This window comes from Drosophila arizonae, chromosome 4 (genome assembly GCF_054131065.1).
Source record: "Drosophila arizonae isolate 15081-1271.41 chromosome 4, UAZ_ARI_1.0, whole genome shotgun sequence".
Lineage (NCBI taxonomy): Eukaryota > Metazoa > Arthropoda > Insecta > Diptera > Drosophilidae > Drosophila > Drosophila arizonae.
Window position 1 is genome coordinate 1,609,995 of NC_142924.1, and position 24,751 is coordinate 1,634,745.

General features: G+C 41.6%; 7 protein-coding genes across 10 annotated transcripts; 2 read left to right on the forward strand and 5 right to left on the reverse strand.

Annotated features, from left to right (window-relative positions):
- Positions 1 to 348: 348 nt before the first annotated feature.
- On the forward strand, positions 349 to 7,103 carry Strip (striatin interacting protein). Its single transcript, XM_018007239.2, has 4 exons — positions 349 to 1,252; positions 3,880 to 4,781; positions 4,846 to 6,620; positions 6,702 to 7,103. Exons 1-3 carry the CDS (start codon positions 1,115 to 1,117, stop codon positions 6,617 to 6,619), a joined length of 2,814 nt encoding a protein of 937 aa, XP_017862728.2. The 5' UTR covers positions 349 to 1,114; the 3' UTR covers position 6,620; positions 6,702 to 7,103.
- Positions 1,284 to 3,525, reverse strand: Gtpx (phospholipid hydroperoxide glutathione peroxidase Gtpx). 3 transcript variants are annotated; one of them, XM_089467795.1, is made up of 4 exons: positions 3,369 to 3,516; positions 2,214 to 2,457; positions 1,718 to 2,038; positions 1,284 to 1,656 (listed from the first exon to the last, which is right to left on the reverse strand). In XM_089467795.1, the coding sequence occupies exons 2-4, from the start codon at positions 2,430 to 2,432 to the stop codon at positions 1,465 to 1,467; spliced, it is 732 nt and encodes a 243-aa protein (XP_089323921.1). In that variant the 5' UTR covers positions 2,433 to 2,457; positions 3,369 to 3,516; the 3' UTR covers positions 1,284 to 1,464. The 3 variants fall into 3 exon arrangements, with proteins under 3 accessions (XP_089323921.1, XP_089323922.1, XP_017862738.1); XM_089467796.1 differs by lacking the exon at positions 2,214 to 2,457 and adding an exon at positions 3,041 to 3,124 and having other exon boundaries at positions 3,369 to 3,448; XM_018007249.2 differs by lacking the exon at positions 2,214 to 2,457 and having other exon boundaries at positions 3,369 to 3,525.
- Positions 7,104 to 7,396: 293 nt separating the features above from the next.
- Positions 7,397 to 8,704, reverse strand: LOC108613661 (uncharacterized). Its single transcript, XM_018007242.2, has one exon. It carries the CDS (start codon positions 8,702 to 8,704, stop codon positions 7,637 to 7,639), a length of 1,068 nt encoding a protein of 355 aa, XP_017862731.1. The 3' UTR covers positions 7,397 to 7,636.
- A 148-nt stretch (positions 8,705 to 8,852) lies between these two features.
- On the reverse strand, positions 8,853 to 12,910 carry Dpm2 (Dolichyl-phosphate mannosyltransferase subunit 2). Its single transcript, XM_018007256.2, has 2 exons — positions 12,202 to 12,910; positions 8,853 to 8,995 (listed from the first exon to the last, which is right to left on the reverse strand). Exons 1-2 carry the CDS (start codon positions 12,308 to 12,310, stop codon positions 8,853 to 8,855), a joined length of 252 nt encoding a protein of 83 aa, XP_017862745.1. The 5' UTR covers positions 12,311 to 12,910.
- Positions 12,911 to 12,948: 38 nt separating this feature from the next.
- Positions 12,949 to 15,576, forward strand: LOC108613659 (uncharacterized). The gene is made up of 6 exons (XM_018007240.2): positions 12,949 to 13,087; positions 13,181 to 13,293; positions 13,356 to 13,523; positions 13,575 to 14,445; positions 14,697 to 14,848; positions 14,913 to 15,576. The coding sequence occupies exons 3-6, from the start codon at positions 13,447 to 13,449 to the stop codon at positions 15,529 to 15,531; spliced, it is 1,719 nt and encodes a 572-aa protein (XP_017862729.1). The 5' UTR covers positions 12,949 to 13,087; positions 13,181 to 13,293; positions 13,356 to 13,446; the 3' UTR covers positions 15,532 to 15,576.
- On the reverse strand, positions 14,696 to 17,802 carry LOC108612469 (uncharacterized). Of its 2 annotated transcripts, XM_089467793.1 has the most exons (3): positions 17,670 to 17,800; positions 17,091 to 17,567; positions 14,696 to 16,971 (listed from the first exon to the last, which is right to left on the reverse strand). In XM_089467793.1, the coding sequence occupies exons 1-3, from the start codon at positions 17,751 to 17,753 to the stop codon at positions 15,760 to 15,762; spliced, it is 1,773 nt and encodes a 590-aa protein (XP_089323919.1). In that variant the 5' UTR covers positions 17,754 to 17,800; the 3' UTR covers positions 14,696 to 15,759. The 2 variants fall into 2 exon arrangements, with proteins under 2 accessions (XP_089323919.1, XP_017860840.1); XM_018005351.2 differs by having other exon boundaries at positions 17,091 to 17,802.
- Positions 17,803 to 18,259: 457 nt separating this feature from the next.
- Ilp8 (Insulin-like peptide 8) lies at positions 18,260 to 20,324 on the reverse strand. Its single transcript, XM_018007253.2, has 3 exons — positions 20,067 to 20,324; positions 19,028 to 19,205; positions 18,260 to 18,763 (listed from the first exon to the last, which is right to left on the reverse strand). Exons 1-3 carry the CDS (start codon positions 20,076 to 20,078, stop codon positions 18,525 to 18,527), a joined length of 429 nt encoding a protein of 142 aa, XP_017862742.1. The 5' UTR covers positions 20,079 to 20,324; the 3' UTR covers positions 18,260 to 18,524.
- Between the last annotated feature and the right edge of the window lie 4,427 nt (positions 20,325 to 24,751).

A 24,751-nucleotide genomic window follows, 5' to 3' on the forward strand; every position in this document is an offset into this window, starting at 1 on the left:
GGTATTTTTTAGCAATATTCGTAGCGTGTACAAAATATATCGCCAATTGCTTAATAATATTTTTAAAGTTCTGTTCAATAGAAAACAACAACAAATACAAAACACACACAAAGAAACAAACACACAGACACACACTCTTCACAACTCATATGCATATAAAACATTTCAACAACTAAAACAAAACAAAAAAAAAAAAAAAACATAACTATTAACTATTATAAATAAATAAATAATTAATAGAAAAGCGTTTCGCATTAGTTTGATATAATTTACTTTAAATATGATATGTAAAAGAACAACAAACTATAACAATTGTGTGTGTATATGTTAACAAAACAAATAAAAGAAAAGAAAAACAATTACGAGTTGAATTAAACAAAAGACAAAGAAAACAACAAACAAAACGAGCACTCAGTAGACGTATTAGAGCAGACGATGGTTAAATGGTTTTAAACAGGCAAAAGCAGCAAAAACAACATATATAATATATATATATATATATATAAATAGCAAATATATATATTATACATGTGCGTATAAATGTGTATGAAACTTACATAAACAATAATACTAATTAATTTAACGATTAATTGCACCCAAAACAAATACATAATTATTTAAATAAATAAACAAAAACCAAAAAAAAAGAATATATTTACATGTTTACAGTTATTACTTGCCAACCACTTCAATTAAAATTTAATGTAAAGAGAATGCCTAGAGATGATGTAGGTACATCGATTGCGTGCAACTATCGATTAGAAAGGATATTTTTTGGGATTTTCGCAGAAGTGTACCCAAAATAAAGGTAAACATTTCATATATAGCTATAAGTCCCGATAGCCGCTATTTCTCACCTAGTGGGAAAATAGCCAAAGGGGAAATAACTATGAGCTCCCTACTCAACTTCAAATATCCTGGGGTCCTTTAATTATGTTGTATGTTTGTGGGAGTAGGCAAATCAAAGTCTCTATTCTATATGTGTATATAAACAAATTTATATTTTGTAAATCAAAATTTCAAATTTCAGCTACTTCTCAAACGCATAAACAAAAGTCTATCCCTATATATATACTTATATATCTATGCCGTGTTACATATTTCTATATATTTTATGACGAATCACGAATATGACATGGTCTGGATACACTATAAATTGGTGCGGAAACCGAAAAATGAGGGCGAAGGCGTCATTATGAACGTCGGCATCTTGGCCAAGCTCTACAGACAGGCGCGTATGGCCATCATGGAGGTAAATATTTACATATACATAGATAAACACATTTCATTCATACAATAAAATTCATAGTTTCTGTTTATTTAAGAACATATTAGCAAAAATGTTGAACCATTAATCAATTACACTTTGTAGTCGGACTAGTTTATAAGGTAAAGCCAAGAACAGTATAAGTTATATGTAGACATTTAGATACTTATAATTCTTATATACTATGTGATGGAGATCTACAATAGTTTCTCGATATCCTTGGCTATGTCCATGGGATCGGTAGTGGGTGCATACCGATTGATTGGAACGCCTTCCCTGTTCACCAGGAATTTGGTGAAGTTCCATTTGATGCCGCTGCCCAAGGTGCCAGATTGCTTGGCCTTCAAGTACTTATACAAAGGCGCTGCATTATCGCCATTCACATCAATCTATAAGCAAAATAGAAAACTCAATTACCATACTTCAATTTATATATATATTTGAACATACCTTGGCAAAGACTTCGCCAATGTCTGCTTTAGAGTCACGAAGATGACAGACCATGGCCTCCCCATCGGCCTCAGGCATCTGGGAGCCAAATTGATTGCATGGGAAGTTCAGGATGGTCAGCCCGCGTTCGCCATACTTCTCCTTCAGATCGGTCAACTTCTTGTAGTTATTTTTAGTTAAACCACACTTTGAAGCAATATTGACGATGAGGATAACCTGGCCCTTATACTTTTCCAGGGAGACATCGTTTCCATGGGTGTCCTTCACGCTGAACTCGTAGATCGAGGCTGCGTTCTTGTAATCACCGTCCGACATGTCGACCTTGAAGAGAGTTCGAAAGGGTTTTATAATTGATCGAGGGAAAGCAGAATAGTAGGCAAAGCAACATAATTTAGCTGAAGACCAACGGCAAGCAACAATAAAACGACGCAGACAAAATTAGTTGGACTTATCTACTCTAGTTATTAGTGCACCAAACAACTAACTAGCTACTCACGGCAGCTGCTGTGGAGTAATGTGACTTCGTAGCTAAATCCGTACTGCACTCAACATTGCCGGCAACCGCAAACAATGGCAAAAGGACAGCGCAATAACGCGGACATTTATTTACTGATATTGCAGCTATACCGAAATTACGATTTGTTGTTCTTGTTGTAGATAATTGGAAGCACCGGAATGCCTGTCGTGAAACGCTTTGCATGTGCCTGATATACATATTTAATAGGAAGCGAGAGAGATGGCTGCAAATAATGACGAATAATACACAATTATCTATTATAACTCAATCAGTCAATTACGAACAGGCATTTAGTATCAGTGCTGAGAATTTCAGTAAAAATGAGCTAGTTCACTTAGGTAGCAATAAATTCCGATCAATGTTTAATAATATATGCCAAAATTGAATGAGTAACGATGATAACAAATTTTTCGAATTCTAGCAAGCTCATTCGATAGATCTTATCTTTGAATAGATAAGCCATATCAATTTAATAAATCGTTAAGCGGTTAATAGCAAATAAAAGCATGTTCTTGAAATAAATCCAGATTTTTATGGCAATAAATCATTTGTCAACACTGTAAAGAACTAGCTCAGCGGGTGAACATTTTGTCCAAATGCATAACTCTTGAAGGTCACAGAAATCGAAATTACGAATGACTCATCCATTCATATGTTGCAGTAGAGAGATGCAGAGTATCATGAGAAATGCGCTGATTAGATAAAACATTAGTACCCCACACGATATTTTGTTGTGCATGCATACAAACTTGTAGCGAGCTTAAACTGTTTTTATATGTAGTTCATGGAGTTGAAGTTGTAATTACTTGATTCGTGAAGTAGATGTAGGTGCCCACGGCAGCAGCCAGTGCACCAAACATAAGGGATACCAGCGAACGACCAGCCATTTTCTTTAAATTACAGATGCACAAGTTAAAAATGACTGATCTGTGTATATGGAGATATATCCCAGCTATGCACTATACTTATGCCAATAAGAATCTGCAAGCTCATGCTGATATGCACGAGGGGTACAAAGTACAACTGGTAATAAATGGAACCAGCTGTGTGCCCTTTCGCCACGCAATTTTTCTCAAATGGAATTTGCTACACTTCACAATTGATTAACAATTATTAATAGATAATATCGCTTACTTATTTCGTAATCGTGTTGTTTTGGGGATCAAATCTAAACTGCTGCCGGCACTGTTTTGATGCACAAATAAATACCTGCTGGGGGAGGCAGCGGGCGTAATCTTAGTATATCGATATTGCTATCGAGGTGTGTATATCGATATGTTTGTCTACTTGGTATTAAAATGGCATTCCAAGTTGGTCACACTATGAAAATTTTCTTCTTTTGTGCTTCAGTTTTGTGGATAGTTTGTTGAAGAATTATGTTTGCAACATTTACGAAGAAATGCAGTGCTTAACGCACAATAGTATGCGCGCTTTTGGCAAAGTGTAGTGATAAAAGGGCGCGCCCTTGCAGTTGTACTGCCAAACAAGGATACACATTTCTAATCACACATACAAATACACGTACAGACACATTCACAATATACATACATAACCACACACACGCACATTTGTTGTAGATTGTCCGGAAGAACGAATAAACAGCCTCTAAATGATGCTTTCATCTATAAACAACTCGTTCGAGCAGGATACTCACGACGTGGACGCCAATTGCGATGGCCCCGATCTAGATTTCGTTTACGCCGATGTGGATAGCTATCAAAATGAGATCGCCGAACTTTACAGCTACACTGAGTTCAGTGAATTCCAAATGAATGTTAAGGCATTCGAGGACCAAATGGAACTATATGATTTGCCACCGAATTGGCAGAAACAGGACGCGAGCTCGCAACGCAGCATTGTGATGAAACTAATGGATCAATTGGAAGTCTCCGATCGTTCCTTCCGCATGCAGGCGGCTCGGTGCATTCTCTATCTGGCTCAAGGCTGTTGGGCCGAAGTGCAATCCGACGAGGAACAGCATCAGAATACTCGCGACAATGTCATCGTACTCTATCAGCTGGGCGTGTTCTCCTCGTTTATTGATTTGCTCAACATGGAGATCGAAACAGCATGCTCTCCAGATATTGTGGCAGTGAAGATAACAAATGTGACACTAGTTGATTCCACTGATATCCGAGTCATACTCTCAGTACTGTACATCATAACGGAGACAATACGCGATGAACGGGAGAAAGGCAGCGAGGACTACAAGCAGCTGGCCGAGTCATTCGTGCAGGAGATCAACAGCCCACTGCCCGATGGGGAGCTGCTCGCCGTCAAATTGCTGGGCATGATCACGCGCTTTTGCAGTGGTGCTGCACCACAGTTTCCCATGAAAAAGGTTGTTCTGCTGCTGTGGAAGGTTTCCCTTCTGGGACTTGGAGGCATGGATGTGCTGAAGAATCTCAAGAATGAGTACAGAGCGAAGGTCGGGCTGGATCCGATCACCGAGGACACACTGGAGGTGACCAAATGCATGCGTGCGAGTTCGCCGCCCGCAACAGCAACGGATATATTAGAGAATCAATATCCGAAAAGGAACTTCAAGTAGGTTTACCTTAATATTAATATATAGTTACCTTTTATTGATTCATGAATGTCTTCTAAATAGGCGCTCACTGATGAAGCAGCGCTTTTTGGACGAACCAGAGCAAATCGACATGGAGATGTCTGGCAATGAGGGTGGAACGAATGCCAACAATGGAAATTCAAGTGCAGGAAGCGGGTCTGGCAATGGCGAAGACGAGCTCTCCCAATACTATCGGCCTTTTGACGATCCCTCCGCTTCCACCTCGGGCAACAGCAACAACAGCACTGCATCAGCTAATCCAAACAATCAACCAAGTAACATGCAACCGCCAGTCACAGTGCCGGCTGTGCAGATAACGCCGCGTTTGCCATGGACACCGAAGGTGCGCCAGAAGGATATCGATCAATTCCTGGATATATCGCGCAACAAGTTCATTGGCTACTCTTTGATTGGCGATCACGAGAGTCTAGCAGGTCTGCCGCAGCCCATTCATGAGGGATTCAAGACGCTGCAGCGTCACATGTACGTGAGTTTGGCCGATGTGCAGATCAAGAAGGAGGAGGACATCGCACGTAATCCAATTTCAACGCACGAGGATGAAATCAAGCTGACACCAGCCGAGATACTCTACCAAGCGATACTACCAAATTTGCCACAGTATATGATTGCGCTATTAAAGGTCTTGCTGGCCGCTTCGCCCACATCCAAGTCGAAGACCGAGAGCATCAACATCATGGCCGATGTGTTGCCGAAGAAGATGCCGCTGACGGCTACACAGTCAACGAAGTTGACCGTCGACATGGGACGCCACAAGGAGATCATCGTGAAGGCTGTATCCGCTATAATACTGCTCTATCTGAAGCATTTCAAGATTAACCATGTCTACCAGTTCGAGTTCATGTCGCAGCATTTGGTTTTCGCCAATTGCATTCCGTTGGTGCTGAAATTCTTCAACCAGACCATTACAGAGTATGTGAACACGAAGAATTCGATACCATTGCTGGACTTTCCGTCGTGTGTGATTGGCGAACAGCCGGACCTAAGTGGAGATAGCTTCGTTTATGGCGGCGAGATGTCTGACAAGCCCTACTCCTGGCGCAATGTCTTCTCCTGCATCAATCTGCTGCGCATACTCAACAAGCTGATCAAGTGGAAGCACTCGCGCGTTATGATGCTAGTCGTGTTCAAGTCGGCGCCCATATTGAAGAAGACGCTCAAGGTGCGACACGCGATGATGCAGCTGTATGTGCTGAAGCTATTGAAGATGCAGACCAAGTACTTGGGTCGCCAGTGGCGCAAATCCAACATGAAGACTCTGAGTGCCATCTATGCGAAGGTGCGGCATCGTCTCAACGATGATTGGGCCTTTGGCAATGATCTCGAGTCGCGACCCTGGGACTTTCAGGCGGAGGAGTGCACGCTGCGCGCTTGCGTCGATCGCTTCAATTTGCGTCGTTACCCGGAAGCGACGCAAAAGTGCGGCGCCGGTGGCGGCGTCGGCAGCGGCAACAACGGGACGGCCGCACAGAATGCCGAGAATGCGCAGCAGTCGAACATGCACGCGGGCAATGGCAGTGGGGATCGAGATTCCAATGGCTATGGCAACAATGGGAGCAGCGGTGGGGGCGGAGTTGGCAACAATAGCAGCGGCCAACAGAATCAACAGCTGCACGATTATGGCGTCGAAGGTGGCTTTCCCAGCGATGAGATACTCACGCATTCAGATTTTGCATTCTTTGGCCATTCCGGCTGGTGGGATCGCAAGGTGGAGCTAACTGATTACTTTAAGGCCAACTATGCCGTTTGGCTAGAGGAGGAGGTATACAATAGTCAAACCGACTGGGATGCGCTTTAAGGTGCGTTGGCCTAGATTAAGAATTCCAATAAATAAATGATTGACTTCAGACTAAATGCGATTTTCGCTTGTTTCCTTGCAGCTGCCATTTGGGACTTGCAGCGTGACCCGCATATTTAAGAATAAAGTTATTAACATACTTCTAAGCATATATAGTTGACAAATTGATATAATCGAATCCAAGCCGTAGTCGGCACCAACTAAACTACTCATTCAAACCCATTGGCAATAAATTCGTGCATGCAGAGCTAATCAAACCCTTCGAGAAAGTACTGTATATTTATGATAATCGTACATGCTACTTAACACGATATATATATATCCATATATATATAATGTATTTATTTTTTCAAAATTTGTGTTCCGAGGCACGCACTCAACCCGTTAATAAGTTCCCCCCACACATTAAAGAGCTCCATGTGAGCGCAAAATGAATGCAATACAAAAAATAAAAATTAATTAAATAAAACAAATCTTAACAAAATCAGGGTTTCGTTGCCTTCTTTTCCAGGTGTAAATATATAGCGTATATTTAATTCGGTGTGTTTTGTTTCGCACAAGAAAAAAAATTACTAGAGCTTTAGTTTTAGTTTCTGAAGAGGTCCATAATCTTATACAATTACATGATACATTATAATATTTACAGTTGAGGCTAAACTTTTCATTTCAGGATCTAAATAATATAATATGTATATAATATATTGAATTTCATTCATGTGATTTCTATATAGTAGTATATACTATATCTATAGATATATTAGTTAGCACAGCTAAATATATATTCCTGAACCTTTTATTTTCAACATTTTTACTTTTTGTTCACAAACCCGTTTTAGACTCTATAGAGAATGTGTCCATATGCTTAGAACTACTGGAAAACAACTAAATACAAAACTAAATAGAATTCTATAGACTTTAAATGTACATGATTTAACGTGTAATCCTTCAATCTATCTCCCGTCTTTGGAAACGTTTAAGACCACCCTCTTCGATTCGCTTAAGCCCAGTGCCTGCTGGTTACTGCTCCATGGGACACGCGGTGTGCAGATGATTATTATTGCTGGATGCTGAGGCCATGTAGAGCATGCCGAAACGCTTCTGCTGGGGCGGACAGGCGATCGGCGAGGCGGTGGGCACATCGCAGCGTTCCTCGAAATAGTGCACAATGCGCTGGAGCACGAACTTGAAGATCTTCTCCTTGCTGATCTCGCCGTTGAGGAACGTGATGTCCTTGCAGTCGCGGTACTCGGCAAAGTTCTTCTCGTAGTGCGGCCAAACACACAGCTCGAAATAGCCCGTCACATCGGGCGGATCATAGGTGCGCTGCATGCGACGCTGATAACACTTCTCGTACGGCAAGTGGAAGTGATATTTGAGATTGCAAAGCGCCAGCAGCTCGGGTTGATTGAAGATCATGAAGCCCTCGATGAGTAGGACATTGATTTTCTTATCGCGCAACTGCGCAGCGATCTGAGCGTTGATATTGAGACGCATTAGATGGTCCGCATGGTGCTGCCGATGCGTGTGATGTAACTGTTGATGATGTTGCTGCAACTGTTGCTGCTGATATTGATAGGCAGCAGCAGCAGCAGTAGCGGCAGGTGGCAGGTGTTTACCGTTATGCAGCTGATAGCTGGCATTGTATTGCTGTTGCTGCTGCTGCTGCTGCAATTGCTGCAACTGATGCTGCTGATGCTGGTGTTGTTGCTGCTGCTGTTGCTGTTGCTGCAACTGTTGCTGCTGTTGGTACTGCATCGCATAGTGCTCAAAGTTCGCATAGTTAGCAATCTGCTCCGTGGGCCCATTGATAATCTGCGCAATGTCCGCCAGCATTTGCTTCGTGTCCAGCGACGTGAGTAGCTCAAAGTTGATCGCATTCAACTTGTCCACGCGCTTGTGTCGTCTATCGTCCACGGGCAGGAAGTAGTCGTCCTGTGAGATCAGCTGCACATCGCCAATGGTGTAGGGCGTGTTCCACAGCGGCGCATTGCGCAATCCCTTGAAGTAGTCGCGCAGGCTGTGCGCCAGCGTCGTCTTGCCGCCACACGTGACACCCGAGATGCCAATGACCAGCCACTGCGGCATCTTGTCTCCAACTGAGCTCCAATGCGCCGCAAGCCGACAGCGAACAGTCGAAAGCCACTTGTAATCGTTCAATCACTGATAATGTCGATGTCGTCGATCCTCTTTGCTGACGTCGCACCTAAATTCGCATCATCTGCCCTTGGGGTCTTTAGGTTCGCTTCGATTGTGCCGTAATGCTCCAAATGTGATAGAAACTGAATACGGCAATGCCGCCCAGGCAGATGACCCCAAATACAGTCGGCACGATAAATGCGTATTTCAGCGGCGGAAACAGCGACAATATGGGATTACCTACAATAGAGAGAGAGAGAGAGAGATAGTGAGAAGAGTGCCAGATAAGAAACAAAAGAGAGGGAGAGTTAGCTAGTTGAGAGCAAGGTGGTCAAACGACCTTGACATTGGCCGCATGTAATTTAAGTGATAAAAGCAAAAGCACTATAGTTGGGGTATTATGGAGCATAAGATACACTGCAAACACAGTTAAGTGCACATGAGTAAGAAAATATACAAATATTTAGCTATTGCTTCCAGCTAATTGAAAGCTATGCGTAAACACAAAAAGGCAAGTGTATTCAGATTGTCTGTGCTCGGCTAGAGAATACCCTATGATGTGAACACGTGAGAGTGTGTGAGAGAAATAGAAATGGAGAGTGAGTCAAAAAGAGAAAGAGAAATAGAGCGAGGGAAAGGGAAGGAAAGAGAGCGAGATAGAGGTATAGAGAGAAATAGAGTGCAGACATAGGGAGAGATAGGTATAGAGGGAACAATTAGGATTTGAGACAGAAATGTAGAAATAGAGCATAAATTGAATTTATACTATATTATTTATTTATATTTTCTTTTTGTTTCTTCTAGGAGAGTATTCTCTTGCTTTGAAGTAAAAAGCAAAGTAAACGCAAGCTGCAGCATTCATCATGTGTGGTCAGAGGTAAGTGTGAATCGAATCTATATCAAGCCGTATCGAATTAACATAAAAATGTTTATTCGGCTCTCCTGCTCTTTATTGAATTATAAAATATCTCTTATGTTTTCAGATTAAAGCGCTTCTTCAGCTAAGTGTGTAGGACATCATTGCAAAGCAAAAACAACGCAGGATAGTATTAAGTTGCCCGAACATGTTATTATTTAAGAGATAGTATGTGTATAAATAATTGTAAAGGATAAACATGATATAATTTAAGAGATTTGTATAGGTGTAGAAATAAATAGATTTAAATAAGCAAAAACAAAAAAAAATTTGAAAAGCAATAAATAATACTTATCAATCAATATACAAACGGTTTTTCTCATTTAACAGGGTTTCTTTACTGGGAATTATTATTCAAAAATCAACGGACAAAAATATGCTCTATACCAAATATAGTTGCATAACTTAAGGGAGACTGTTATTGTGGCCGTTGGGCCTAAAATTTGAACGTCTCATTTCAAAAGTAACAGGCGAACAGAAATGAGTAGCAGAGTGAATAAGGCAAAATTTTATCTAACAGAATAATGTTATTACTCCGATAAATAACAGAATGACGATAGCACACTGTTAATGTACTGTCAATAAACATATGGCACCCTACTTCTCATTTCTGTGTGCCTGGTATTTCACCAAAATAGCTGAGCAATTCTATGAAGTACTAGGCGCACAGAAACGAGTAATAGGGTGAAAAACATTAGTTAACAGTGTATTATTAATACACTGTTACCGCACTTTTATTACTCTGTTTAATAACAGTACGGTAACAGTATAATGTTAATGTACTGCTAAAGAACAAGTTGCACCCTGCTTATAGTTTTTGTGCGCCTGGTACTTCACCAAAATAGCTGAGCAATTCCATGAAGTATTAGGTGCACAGAAACGAGTAATAGGGTGAAAGACATTAGTTAACAGTGTATGATTAATACTCTGTAACCGCACTTTTATTGCTCTGTTTAATAACAGTACGGTAACAGTATAATGTTAATGTACTGCTAAAGAACAAGTTGCACCCTGCTTATAGTTTTTGTGCGCCTGGTACTTCACCAAAATAGCTGAGCAATTCCATGAAGTATTAGGTGCACAGAAACGAGTAATAGGGTGAAAGACATTAGTTAACAGTGTATGATTAATACTCTGTAACCGCACTTTTATTGCTCTGTTTAATAACAGTACGGTAACAGTATAATGTTAATGTACTGCTAAAGAACAAGTTGCACCCTGCTTATAGTTTTTGTGCGCCTGGTACTTCACCAAAATAGCTGAGCAATTCCATGAAGTATTAGGCGCACAGAAACGAGTAATAGGGTGAAAGACATTAGTTAACAGTGTATTATTAATACTCTGTAACCGCACTTTTATTGCTCTGTTTAATAACAGTAGGGCAACAGTGCACTGTTACTCTACTGATAATAAACATTTTTCACCCAACTTCTCATTTCTGTGTGCCTGGTATTTCACCAAAATAGCTGAGCAATTCCATGAAGTACTAGGCGCACAGAAACGAGTAATAGGGTGAAAGACATTAGTTAACAGTGTATTATTAATACACTTTAACCGCACTTTTATTGCTCTGTTTAATAACAGTGGGGCAACTGTGCACTGTTACTCTACTGGTAGTGAACATTTTTCACCCAACTTCTCATTTCTGTGCGCCTGGTACTTCACCAAAATAGTTGTGCAAGTCTATGAAGTACTAGGCGCACAGAAATGAGTAATAGGGTGAAAAACATAAGTTAACAGTGTATCAGCGTAAAACAGATGATTCACTGTTGTTTAATGCTGTTAAATAACAGAGCGCTGCAAAACAGTGTAAACTAAAATTTGATTTTGTTCTTAAGACCTCCCTACTTCTGATTTCTGTTCGCCTGTTACTTCAACAAAATTTTCGTCATATTTTGCTCTCAGCAGCAACAACAGCCGATCGCTGCGGAGATAACAAATAGGAAACGACGCAGCTGATAAGCAAATCACGTTTCAGCACTTTTAGGTAAGCTAGAACTACATTCATGGTATGTTGCGATCATTTATTTACTTATTCACGAATTAATAACGCACAACTGCAACGCTCTTATTTGTTATTAAATATTATTTTTTGTACATTTTAAATTTCAAGTCTTTAGTTTTCTGCTTTCAACACAAATTCATCATACCCGTCTCATACACATTCAATAAGTTCAGGGTATCAAGGCTCACACCTTATATCATCAGCAAAAGGGCGAAATGTAAGGGAGAGCAAGGAAGATAGTGAGAGAGACTATAGGAACGGGGGTAACTGTATATATCAGCATATGTACAACATATGCATATACACATACATATATAGTTATAATTGAAACGAATCAACCGAATTTAATCTGTGCAACTTTAATTACCGCACAAAAGCCGCGAAACTGAGACGGATGGAAGCCGAGATTATTTAATAAAGCTAACAATAATATTGACACACACCCAGACATCTATATAAGTACATATGTACTGAAGTACACACACATACACATTCACATGTATTCATGTTTGTTTTGATACTCACCTTCATCGAGTATCATAAACGGCAGTATTGCCACCCAGAAGAAGTAGTAGAAGAATACGGCAATCGCGATTAGCAAAATGATTTTTCCGAGCTGCGCATTTGAAGCCATAAATAAGATGATGTAAATTAGACACGCGACCAGCGAGTAGGTTACACTCTTCCTCTTCTTTTATTTCGCTATTTAACTGCGCATGGGGTTATGCACATGCACGAGCCTGAATTACACTATTACTATTTGTTATTATAAACAGCAGTAACAACCACTACACACATAAATGTATATATGACACATGCATACGGGCTTATTAACTACAGCGTGTATGAGTGATTTGATTTGTTAATATCTTAAGTTTTTGCCGCCGTCATAAACAAACAGGTGGTGGCCACAATGTCAATTGTTAGTTGCGTGCCGCCTATGTATACACATACATTTATTTATTTATACATATACATATGTGTATGCACGCACAAGTGTAGGTTTATTCTTGGTATCTCGGCATGTGTGTTTTTGGCCAACGCGAAATATTCAAGAGTTTTTTCACACTGCGCACTTTTGTTATTCTTACGTAAATGCAGCTAGCTTTGCTGTGTTGAGTGCACTTTGTCTTAGTTTAACCAGTGTTTGGTTGCTTTAGTTAACTTTCAACGGTAAAATATGCATCCAGTCTAGCGCATAACTGTGTCCGGCGATTGCGCGTATTTAGTTATAAACAAAATGCCAGGGCTATACAAATTATATCGATGAGGCTAAGATATCGCTATATCGCAATAGCATTTTGAATCTGAATGGTATCGATCAATGCTAGTTATGTACTTGGTATCGTTTTAAGATGAAGTGTGCGACCAATCAAATTGGAATTAAAAACTAAATTGGCTCTTGAATATAGTAATATATTGTTATCATGATATAATCAAATATAAACTGTTTCTAAAGTTTCGTTTATTTCTATCCACCGTTCAATCGAAATATTTCCAAAAGTTTTAGCGGCCCTGTGGTCAGAACTTTATTATTTGGAATCAAAGGGACGAAGCGCGCGCCAACCACTGGGATCTAAGAACAGGGATGTAATTTAAATATAATAAACATATCAGGTATGTATATACATTGCTAATCGCATTCAAACATTCCTCAAATCTGTAACACCTTCACTCAGCTAACAGTTGTCGTGGCAACCAGACGAATAACAGAAAACAGATGATCGAGTATATTATAAATATTTGTGATACGTTTTATGTAATTAAATAATGACGCGCTCCGTGTACGAGGTGCAACAGGACTTTGCACTGAGCAGTGGACTACACTCTGAAATAATTTGGGATGCGTAAGCTAATGAAATATATATGTAACATGCACTTCATTTATTTTTCTGCAGCCTTGCAGCAGATCAAGAGGAGGTGCTCAAGCAGAAGATTGCGAACCTCATCAATGCAGATAGCACAGAGCCAAGCAAAAGTTTGGAGCGACAGCGACAGAAGGTCTTTGAGAATGTGTGGCAACAGAGGCGCTATACAAATCGCATGTTACTTTCGGCGATCATCTACGTGCTGGTGACACCAGAAAAGGATCCAGAGCAGGCGCTACGATCCACCAATTTCAGCTGTCATCCTGTAATACGGACGCGCAAATGCTTGAGAGAGGATTACGAGAATAGCGACAACTGCTGCATGATCTTCATCGATGAGCATGGTCGTGTTTATGCGAACTGGCGGCAATATGTCTTCCACAACAGACTACCCAAGGGCACAATGATTGCCCCCAGCCAGGGCATCTATCGATTCGGCCATGATCCCGATAATGGAGTACATCTAATGGTCCATGCGACGCCTGCATCGTTTGGTCTCATATATAAAGCTGGCGATGCCTTGGCTACAGTTGGTGGATTGGCTGCCAGTGTGCCCGTGGCGGCTGCTCTGGCTGTCCCCGTGGCTCCCCCTATTTTGATGGCAGCCGCCGTTGTGGGCGCCACTGCGGCTGCTTACAGTACCGCACGTTCTATCAGTTGCCTTTATGATCGCCGCCAACACTGTCAATCTCTGTCGCTGCGTGAGCGAGAATCACGTAACAGCTGGCTGGGCGTAGCTGGCGGCGTCGTCGGCCTGGGTGCCATGGAAGCCACCACAGCTCTGTGTGCGGCGAGCGCAGAGGTGAATGCAGCTGCTCAGCTAGCCGTGAAGGGCATCAATGTGTCGTCCATCGTTATATCGGGCACAGGTGTGGCCAACAGCGTTTACGATTTGTATTTGGTGAGTCATGCGTTGATGTCATCTTATCTATTATACATACATTGTTTGTCTGCCTACGTATATATAATTATGTTATACATTTAATCTGGTATACACTGTTATATGTGCATGCATTTTACTCTGTTATAAAGTCTGCTCTGTTATTTACATTGTGCAGAATAGCGTCTGGTTACAGTTCACTGTTAAGTTGTGAGTTCTTAGCATTCTACAGTGGCTTCGTGTTAACTATTCTTCGGTTCTCTCATTTGCAGAAAATCAACGAGGACCAACCTCTATGCAGCATCGATGTGCTCCACATAGCCGCCAGTCTGCTGATCTTTACGCACTCCATTAACAATCTGCGCCTAGTCAATCGTTTGACAAATGGTCAATCCTTGAGGCAAGCGGTGAACCAGCAAGCCAGGTTGTTGTGTAAACCATACAATCAAACCAAATGTCTTTTATTAACAAGATTAAATTGCTTGCAGACTAACCTTTGGACAGATCGCTAAGGAGTCGTCGAAGCTGAATGGCCATGTTCCTGGCCAGCATTTCGACATGGTGCGCACCCTGAATGATATACCCATTAAGGAGACACTGCTAGGTCTGCACAACTCGTACAAGCATTTGCGGGAAGGTGCAGCCACGCTAGCTTCCATAGCAGGAACGCTGATCAGTCGGGATAGCGAAGGTCAGCTGCATTTGAATGTGGATTCCGTCGGCAAATCCCTTGGCCCGAAGTTTGTGGAGCACATTGGCCATCAGAGCAGTTTATTGGATGTGCTGAATGCTCTGGTGAAATACTTCGACGGGCCAGCGATGCAGCTGCTCCTACAGCTGGCACGTGAATTTCTGGAGAATAATCTCGATAGCATTGAGCGTGGACTGAACACGTTTCTATCCACGGAATTGGTGCTCTATCACATTTTGATGCAGTGCATCAATAATTACGAAAATCTTACATTGGAATTCTTATTGGAGCGGAAAGATGAAATCTTATCCATTCTTACAAAATATTTCGAGGGATTGAGGCCCAAGGACGAGCATAGCTCTACCAAGACGAAGTGTGATAATTGTCAAGGTGTTTACTATACATGTAATCTCTAATTTATATTGTTTATAAAAATATATTTTGAATATATTTTGACTATACTTGGACTATTTGCTAGTGGTTCAGATTAAGCTTCAGTAGGTTTTTTTCGGAGTCCTGGAACGCCTATCGATTGCTAACAGCCCTATTAATTTTGTTTATATTAATTAATCGGAACTGAACAGTTTTGTGTGTGCAGCCCTTGCAACTGGTTCATGAGCCAGTTGTGTTCTTTATTCAAATTTTTATCGACAACTGCAAATTACAATTCGAAATTGTTCGCCAAGGCAGCTGGGCTTTACTTTGTCCATACGACTAATGTCCGAGATCTGCATTTCTTTGGAGCTGTTATTGAACAATATGGTTCCCTCATAAGTGGAAAGCGTGGGTGCCATCATAACCTGTATACGATGGAGGGAAATGCCTGACCTATCCGCTTTATGAGGCCTCCCCAAATAGGCTTTCGTGATGTTAGCCAAAGTAAGGGGCTGGCAGCGACCGGCGAATTTCCTACTCGCATAGCTATCATACCTATTATTCACATGCTGCACCATCAGGGCGGCCATTAAGTAATCCCTCTCCAAAAATCTTTTGTATCTATTGTACGATCTGCAGGCACACCAATGATCCGAGATGCCAGCATCCGAGCAGGTTCGATTGCTGGAAATTGGCAGAAAGACGCTCTGGCAATTGGGGCAGTCCAGGGAGTCGCCCAGCAGCTCGTCTAAATGATTCTGACTCCCTATGCGGAGTATGTGCTTCAATGTGGCATACAAATCATATGGACTTGTCAAACGTTTCCGATTCACTTTCAAAGCCTTCACAAATTCTGGATGGGATTCTTGCAGATGAAGCGGCAGCCATATGTATAGGAACGGCAAACGATCCTCCAGCCAACCAAGCGGTGTCTGCCATGTCGGACCGGCCCTTAAACCATGATCACTTAGAAAGATCACAATGCTCCGATTCAGAATGCCGTGATTCCGCAAACGGCTGAGGTACTCGAGCATATACTCATCCCTGAGAGCGGTGCGGGAGATGCTGTCCCCTTGGCTATGCATATTCGTCCAGAACAAGCCGAAGAAGCTGTCGTTGAGGTAGCGACGTGCGAATTCCAGAGCATACTCATAAACATGCTCCGCCGAAGGACGGAAGCCCAGACAAGTTTGAGAGTCCTCAGTTTTAACGTGCAGCCACTGATTGGCCGCCATCAGATACGGATGCAGATGGTAATCCACGGACGCATCGCGAAAGCCCTTCAAGTTCGGATTGAATGTGTTGTTGAGGGTCTCGTCCTCTCCGAAGGCCGTCACATAGCCCAACTGCTTGTAGAGCTTCCAGATGAATTTACAGCGCTCCAATCCGAGCTCCTCGCGTGGATCGCAGAAGGAGATGGCGCTGGTACGATTGTAGCCGGTGGTTAGAGCTAGCAAATTGGGCACTGTATTGCCTGCCACCTAGAAGGTAGTAAAGAAGCTAATGACATCTCTCTCCCTCTTGCCCTCCCTCTCTCACTCTCTCTCTCTCTCTCTCTCTCTCTCTCTCTCTCTCTATCTTCCCCAATTCCTTTGCTCACCTTGTTGTAGCCTGCCAGTTCGAACCAGCCACTGGAATCGAGCTGCTGCTTGGTCATGGGCATTGCACGGATCAGCTGCTGGCGGGAGATGCTGTCCAAGCCAATCAGGAGCACACTGAGCGCTGGCTGTTCGCCTCCACGTTGATCTGCCCACTGCGTCAGGCGCTCCCGTACCTCTCGCTGCTCGGGCACAGTCGCATGTGCATTCGTATAGATGCGCTTGCCTTGCGCATAGCAACGCACGATGAAACCAATTGTCGAATCGGGCAGCTGGGCGCCACTGGCAAACTGCTGGCAATGCTTGCCGAAGTCAATGAGCTCAGCTTGCCGTTCCACGGCCATGTAGCAACATTTGGGCGGCCCGGACAAGGGAACTGTCAGATCCAGGTCCAACTTCAAGTACTCCTTGAAGCCATCCCAATTGACGTACAGTTGATAGCGCCGCACGCTCTCGTTGTATGCCACCCAAGTCAGAGGCTGCAGGGCAGAGCAGCGGTTATACTTGTAGCGCACGAAATTCTTCTTCACCTCCGCATCGAAGGGATCCGCATCTTCGATCTTACACGTGGTCGAACTTACAATGTATTTCTTACTTCCCAATGCAACGCTCTGCAGAAACGAGAGCCAGAGAATTACATTCAAAAAGACTTTCGCATTCCACATAGTTGTTAGCCCGGCGGCTGCAGCCAGTACAGTGAAGCTTCGAGCATGGCATGTGGAGCTTTTGAAATACGTAAGGTAGTTGCAGCTGTTCGAGCCACTTGCATTTCACAGAATTGCAATCGATCAGCTTTGATTATTACATAATAGAAGAAGAAGAGGAGGAGGAAGAAGCAGAACATATGTATGTTATAGGCTTGACCAACAAGATAAGGGAGTGAGAGTGAGAGTGCCCGAGCGAGTGAGAGTGAGAGTGCCCGAGCGAATGAGAGTGAGAGTGAGAATCACAGAGCGAGTGAGAGTGAGAATAAGAGAGTAAGAAATTGAAAGAGAGAGCGAGAGAGACAGAGAATTATATATCTGAATATGGATATGGAGAGCGATGATTGTAAGAGTAAAAATCAATATGAGTAAAAAAGTGAAACAGAGAGAGAGAGGGAGAGAGAGAGAGAGGCGCAAACGTTTGTATATCTCACAGAGTCAAACTTTTCAGAATGCAAACACAGAAGTTTCTAGTTGTTATATATAGAAATATAAATATATATATATTTATTATACGATACATATTAAAGATAAACTTAGAGCTTAATACTTGATAGATTGTTCTACTCTGTAATACTGTGGCAAGACGAGCTGCCCCGCTACGAGGATCAGCCATATAAGGTACCTACTCTATAAGAGTGAGAGCGCGACTAAAGATCATATTTCTGAATATGTCTTTGATAAGGACGGAATCTGTTGCTGACTAGCGATGCCTCCGTGATGGGGCAACATTTAGCAGAAGAAATCCTCGTTGCAGCGATTGAAGCAACAGTAGGAGATGTTGTTGTAGCTCTTGTCCGAACTGTCGCGCTTATGGCGCTTTTCCTGATTGTGCTTGAGCGGCTTGTATCGGGGCAGTACATCCAGATGGATGAGTCGGTGATAATGATCGCTGCTGACCTTCAAGTAGCCCCCAGTTGGAAAGCTGCTGCGCTTGACGCCATGTGGCGTCTTCTTATCCATCTTGCCATCTGCAAAGGGCAGAGAGAAGAATAAAAATAAATTATTTTGAAATTTATTACATTTACATTTCAACTTGAACTTGCGCCTTGAAATCGTGTAAGACTGCGCTTTGTTTAAATATTAAATATTTTAAATATTTTTATTGATTTTTTATAGTTTTTGTAAACATTTCCGAGTTCGTCTTCCTTTTGACTCTGGGTTGACTGACTTTGTGACCTTATTAAATATGCATTTCATACTAAATTGAGATATACATATATGTTTATACTTACGTGAAAGCTTATTTTTATGATGCCAGCTGGAGTCTATGGACCGTCTCTCTCTGGGCTCGTCCTTCTGGAACAGACGCTCGCAGGCCTCCATGGCAAATGCTTTCATCTTGTCCAGCGAGCAATAGGCACGCGTCTCACTTAGCAGACAGCTACCCAGGATTAGGGCGAACAACATTAGCTGCAAGGGAAAGAACATAAATAAGATGATAAGAAAATGTGAAAAATATATCTCAATGAGTATCTGCATCGCCAGTTGTATAAAATCTATCTGTATCTATCTATCTCAACCGATATCTAAGTCTCTAATTGTAGCTGTAATAGCAACTTTAGCTGTAGCTCTAACTGTATCTGCATCTTAAATCGGCAGCTGCACCTCTAATTGTATCTACATCTCGCATTGTATCTATATCTCTAAGTGTATCTGCATCTCATACCTGAGTACGCACATATGTATCTGAGATTGCATATGCATTTATAAGCAAACAGCTTTGACTGACGACAGCCGACGACGCGTCGTGACGCCGCTGTCCTTGTCGGCTTGATGGTTTGGGGCCAACAAACTGGGTCACAAGTCGGGCACAAAAATCTTTAAAAACTGGAGCGCATTTGCAAGTCGTCGCAGCCAAATTGCCCGTTTTAATGTGCGAAAACTTCCCCGACTTCCCCGACACACAGAGTTATAATGGGAATTATGTAATAAGCATTTCCGCATTGGGCTTATGCTTATTTTATTTCTTACAGAGAACAAAAGCGCATTTGCTTGACATTTATTTTTAGCACCATACAGGTGATATTGCTACCTGTCGACAGGTTTGCATGGTACACACCCCTCTTTGAGCGGCAATCGATAAAACGGCAATAAAAAATATTTAGCATCCATTAAATGAGTTTCAATATTTATGCTGTAAATTTCCCACCATTCCCAGACATGTTGCACAAAACACTGGGAAATTTGCAACATAAACTTTTGAAATTGTCTTCTCAGGGATTTTTAAACGACTTGAAATAAACAACATTTTAACATTTTATTGCAACTCACCTTAACGTGCATTGTTGTTGCTATAGATTGTGTATTTTATTATATTTTTTTTATTTTTAAATATTGTTTTTAATTAATTCCAATTGGTATTTGTAAAATTGTCTTATATGCACTTGCACCTGCCCCACTGGCAAACGCGACGTATACGTGTTATTTTTGTAAGTGTTTCTTTTTGGCGGCAAAGCGAAATCAAACGAAAAACAACCACCGACCCGTCACCTGATAAGCTGCGAACTCAAATGAAAGCTTCGCCCAATGCTGTTAGCTTTTATACGTATGCAAATACAGGGGCCGAGCCAGAGCCAGAGCCAGAGCGCAGGAGCAGCAGCAGCAACAACATCAACAGCAGCGTCGCGTTCTCTGGGTAGGAGGTAGGTAAAGAGAGCAGCGCTCGCTTCGCGAACGTACGCATGCGTAAGCGAAAAGGCGCGCCGGCGCCGCAACAACAACAAAAGCAACAACCACACATTGTGCTTAGAACTGAACCGACGTCAGACAAGAAAGGATGCCAATTAACTGCATAATTTCCCATCATTCTTTTTTTTTTTAAGGGAATTTTTTAGGAAATGCCAATGTTATTTCAACATAATTGCCTTTTCCCATCTTAGCGTTTTCGTTTGTTTAGGAAATGCCAAGGCTGCTTTGGCGTTGATTCATGCGTAGCTTTTACTGTTGCTGGTGCTGATAAAGTGCTAACAACGTGTGCCGGCGCCAATAAATCAAACACCTTGAACATGTAATATTATTTAATAATAATGTAATGAGGAAGCCGGCGCTGTTCGCGGCCAACCTGCCTTGGCCCCAGCGCGACAGAGAAAGTGAGCAGCAGCGCGTGGCTAGCTCTTAGCTACCCCATTTACCTGATCTACCTTGTTGCTAGGGGGATTCCGTTACCACGCACGCTCTCTGGTGAAATATGCGTATCTGTGTATATGTGTATGTGGGTGTGTGCGTGTGTGTACGTCGGTTTTTGTGTATTTAAGCATTTCATTCATAAACATTTTATGGTTAGCATATCAACGTCACAAGCGTTACGCCTGCGCACACTCGTGAGTTCGTTACAAACATCTATATATGTATGTACATTCATATACATTTTTGCGGCTGCGCTTTGCTCACACACAAATATACTCATGCATGTATAGCACTTGCACTTGTTTGGGTAATAGTACTTTCCCATAGTATGGCAAAAGTCCCAGCCGGGCAAGGCCAACAACAACTCACAATGCATAATTTCCCTCTCATCTCAATTGCGCTCTCGTTTTTGCTTACACGTGCGTCTGGTGTTTACGTTTTCTCAACTGGTGTGCAACGCTAAGTTAACTATCTGTGAGAGGCATAATATACACAAATGTATTTATATAGTTGTATACTTTTTTTAATGCACTTATAATAATCTTTATATATAATACTTAGCCAATATCGCTCTAATGAGTTGAATGCTTTTTTTATACCCTGAACCCATTGAAAATGGGAAATCAGGGTATAATGGTTTTGTTGAAATGTATGTAACAGGCAGAAGGAGGCGTGGCAGACCCCACAAAGTATATATATTCTTGATCAGGGTGACGAGCTGAGTTGATTTGGCCCTGTCCGTCTGTCTGTCTGTCCGTCTGTCCGTCCGTCCGTCTGTCCGTCTGTCCGTCTGTCCGTATGTTTGAACGCGCCGATTTCCGAAGATATAAGAGCTAGAGACTTCAAATTTTTTGTAAAATGTTCGTAACTACAGCGCGGATATCGAGTTTATCATTAAAAATCGATAACTCATCCCAATCTTTTTTTATCGATAAAAAACCTTATCGAAAACCAGTTATAAAATTATATCTTCTACACCTTTATTGCTAGAGTCTCCAAATTTTTAATGTATACTTATATGCAATTTTTACAATTTCGGTTTTTGTTAAAATTTACCCCTCACCCTTAAATTCACCCCCTCACCCTCACTTTTGTAAAAAGCGTATTTCAAATACTAGAGATTGTGCTTTAGCAATTACATGCATATCCATGTTATAATCATAATCTGAAAGTTTCATGAAGATCGTACGTCCATAAAAAAAAGTTATTAAACAATTAAGTTCTCATAGTAAGCGCACACTGCAGCCCATGCGTGTTTATGCGTGGGTGCTTGTGTGTGTATGTGTGTGTATGTGTTTGTGTATGTGTGTGTGTATGTGAGTGTGTGTATGCGTTTGTGTCTGTATGCGTGTGTGTGTATGTATGCCTGTGTGTGCGTACGTGTTTGTGAAAGACGCGAAAAATTATTGAAATAGCTAACACTCCAAGGGTTCAGGGGATCTCGTAGTCGAGCAGTCTCGACTAGAGCTTTCTTACTTGTTTTTTTTTTTTTTTTTAAACAAAATCCCTTATATATGCTTACAAGGGTATTTAAGAAGCGACTTTTGGGACTTTTTGCTTTTGTTGCCTTACTTGTTGTATTCTAAGGAAGAGAGGAGAGCAGAGAGCGGAGAACATAACGCCAGCAGGTGCTGGTAGCTGCAGCATTGACGTTTTACTGACATTGATCATTTAACGGTTTCTCTTAATGGCGCCGACGTCGAGCATTTACGTTTGCTGCATTTGTTGTTCTAATTTTACATGTAAGATTTTATTGGTACTTAATTACGCATGCGTAATTTTTTATACATATATATTTTTGGCCAGTGTCAATGCACACTTTCGGCCGAGTTTTAATGTCGTTTGGCTTCTTTAGCTGGACTGCCCACATGCGGAAACGGGTCGTATGCGCAATGCGTGCGCATTTAGTAAGACGCAATTGCAGTTTGCATACTTTTCATATATATACACACCCTCACACACACGGCACCCGTCGCACACACACATGCACACGTAACTATTTGTGGCATTTTCTGGAACGTGTGTTGTTGTTCCTGTTTCCTTTGCAATTTTTGTTCTGTTAGTCTAACGGGAACGACGGCACGTTCTGTGAAAAGCCAACAACGATCAAAGAATATACAAAACATACGAACCGACACATGGATGAGTGTATGTGCATACCTACATATGTATGTATATAAATATATGCTTGTATAATCCGTGGAACGAGCAGGAATGTGAATAAAAAAGCTGCTTTGGCATTTACTAAAGTATGCATTTCATTAGAAGTTTCGTTTTTATACCCTGAACCCATTGAAAATGGGAAATCAGGGTATAATGGTTTTGTTGAAATGTATGTAACAGGCAGAAGGAGGCGTGGCAGACCCCACAAAGTATATATATTCTTGATCAGGGTGACGAGCTGAGTTGATTTGGCCCTGTCCGTCTGTCTGTCTGTCCGTCTGTCCGTCTGTCCGTCTGTCCGTCTGTCCGTATGTTTGAACGCGTCGATTTCCGAAGATATAAGAGCTAGAGACTTCAAATTTTTTGTAAAATGTTCGTAATTACAGCGCGGATATCGAGTTTATCATTAAAATTCGATAACTCATCCCGATCTTTTTTTATCGATGAAAAACCTTATCGAAAACCAGTTATAAAATTATATCTTCTACACCTTTATTGCTAGAGTCTCCAAATTTTTATACTCATTCACGAAAGTGAATCAGTATATTGGTTTTGTGCAATGTCCGTCTTGCTGTCCGTCCGTCTGTCCGTCTGTCCGTCTGTCCGTCCGTCCGTCTGTCCGTCTGTCCGTCTGTCCGTATGAACGCAATCTATTTCGGCGCTATTGAAGCTAGAGACTTGAAATTTGGAACACATACTCGTGTATATCTCCGATTTATAAAGTGTTAAAATTTTCCCGATCCGCCCACTAGGGGCGTGGCAAATCGGAAAATGCATTTTCCGATATACCAGAAATCATGTTTGTTGAAGAGCTAGAAAGCTGAAACTTGGTATGTAGGTCCGCGTTGACCACCCAAGATCACGAGCTATGGCGGATATATCTACGCCCATTGGGGGCGTGGCAAATCGGATAAAACTGTATCTCCTAAAGTTGTAAACCTAGAATGCTGAAATTTTGCACGTCAGCTAATGGTATGATTCTATAAAGTCTGAAGATAAATTATAAGTCTACGCCCGTTGGGGGCGTGGCAAATCGGACCTGAAGATATAGTGATTTTTTAAATTCTCCTATATTTTGGACACTATTGATGGCAGAGACCTCAAATTTTGTATATATACTCGGACTGATCACCCAAGACCAAAAAGTTTTGTCGGATATATGTCCGCCCACAGGGGGCGTGGCAAACCGCAAAAGTTTATATCTCCTAAAGTATAATAGCTAAAAGCTTCAAATTTGGATAGTTGAGTTACTGGTAGCCTCCTCTATCGATTCCCCAAAAATAATTTTTACGCCTCTTCAGGGGCGTGGCATATCGAAAAATACCCTGTAATTTTCACATTTTTTTAGGGTAAGCATTCAAACTTTGCAGTTAGGGTAACGTTATCTCTTTCTAAAAACTGACCAAAAATGAGGTGTCTACGCCCAGTTGGGGCGTGGCAAATCGGAAAAACCTGTATATTCTACAGTATTAGAACGAAACTTAACTATTAAATTGTTGATGGGATGTGAATGAGTATTCCGCAGTCGGTAACGCCCGACTGCAACGTTCTTACTTGTTTATATATGCTTATATGCAATTTATACAATTTCGGTTTTTGTTAAAATTTACCCCCCACCTCTAAATTCACCCCCTCACCCTCACTTTTGTAAAACGCGTATTTCAAAT

Coding starts and splice junctions, on each gene's coding strand:
- LOC108612469 (XM_018005351.2), bottom strand. CDS start 17,753: ATGTGGAATGCGAAAGTCTTTTTGAATGTAATTCTCTGGCTCTCGTTT. Junction 16,972..17,090: donor AACTGGCAGGCTACAACAAG/GTGAGCAAAGGA, acceptor ACTACCTTCTAG/GTGGCAGGCAATACAGTGCC.
- Gtpx (XM_089467795.1), bottom strand. CDS start 2,432: ATGTATATCAGGCACATGCAAAGCGTTTCACGACAGGCATTCCGGTGC. Junction 2,039..2,213: donor ATTACTCCACAGCAGCTGCC/GTGAGTAGCTAG, acceptor ACTCTCTTCAAG/GTCGACATGTCGGACGGTGA. Junction 1,657..1,717: donor TTGGCGAAGTCTTTGCCAAG/GTATGTTCAAAT, acceptor TTTTGCTTATAG/ATTGATGTGAATGGCGATAA.
- Dpm2 (XM_018007256.2), bottom strand. CDS start 12,310: ATGGCTTCAAATGCGCAGCTCGGAAAAATCATTTTGCTAATCGCGATT. Junction 8,996..12,201: donor GTTTATGATACTCGATGAAG/GTGAGTATCAAA, acceptor TCTCTATTGTAG/GTAATCCCATATTGTCGCTG.
- LOC108613661 (XM_018007242.2), bottom strand. CDS start 8,704: ATGCCGCAGTGGCTGGTCATTGGCATCTCGGGTGTCACGTGTGGCGGC.
- LOC108613659 (XM_018007240.2), top strand. CDS start 13,447: ATGACGCGCTCCGTGTACGAGGTGCAACAGGACTTTGCACTGAGCAGT. Junction 13,524..13,574: donor TCTGAAATAATTTGGGATGC/GTAAGCTAATGA, acceptor ATTTTTCTGCAG/CCTTGCAGCAGATCAAGAGG. Junction 14,446..14,696: donor GCGTTTACGATTTGTATTTG/GTGAGTCATGCG, acceptor TCTCATTTGCAG/AAAATCAACGAGGACCAACC.
- Ilp8 (XM_018007253.2), bottom strand. Junction 18,764..19,027: donor TCATAAAAATAAGCTTTCAC/GTAAGTATAAAC, acceptor TGCCCTTTGCAG/ATGGCAAGATGGATAAGAAG.
- Strip (XM_018007239.2), top strand. CDS start 1,115: ATGACGAATCACGAATATGACATGGTCTGGATACACTATAAATTGGTG. Junction 1,253..3,879: donor CGCGTATGGCCATCATGGAG/GTAAATATTTAC, acceptor TCGTTCGAGCAG/GATACTCACGACGTGGACGC. Junction 4,782..4,845: donor TATCCGAAAAGGAACTTCAA/GTAGGTTTACCT, acceptor TCTTCTAAATAG/GCGCTCACTGATGAAGCAGC.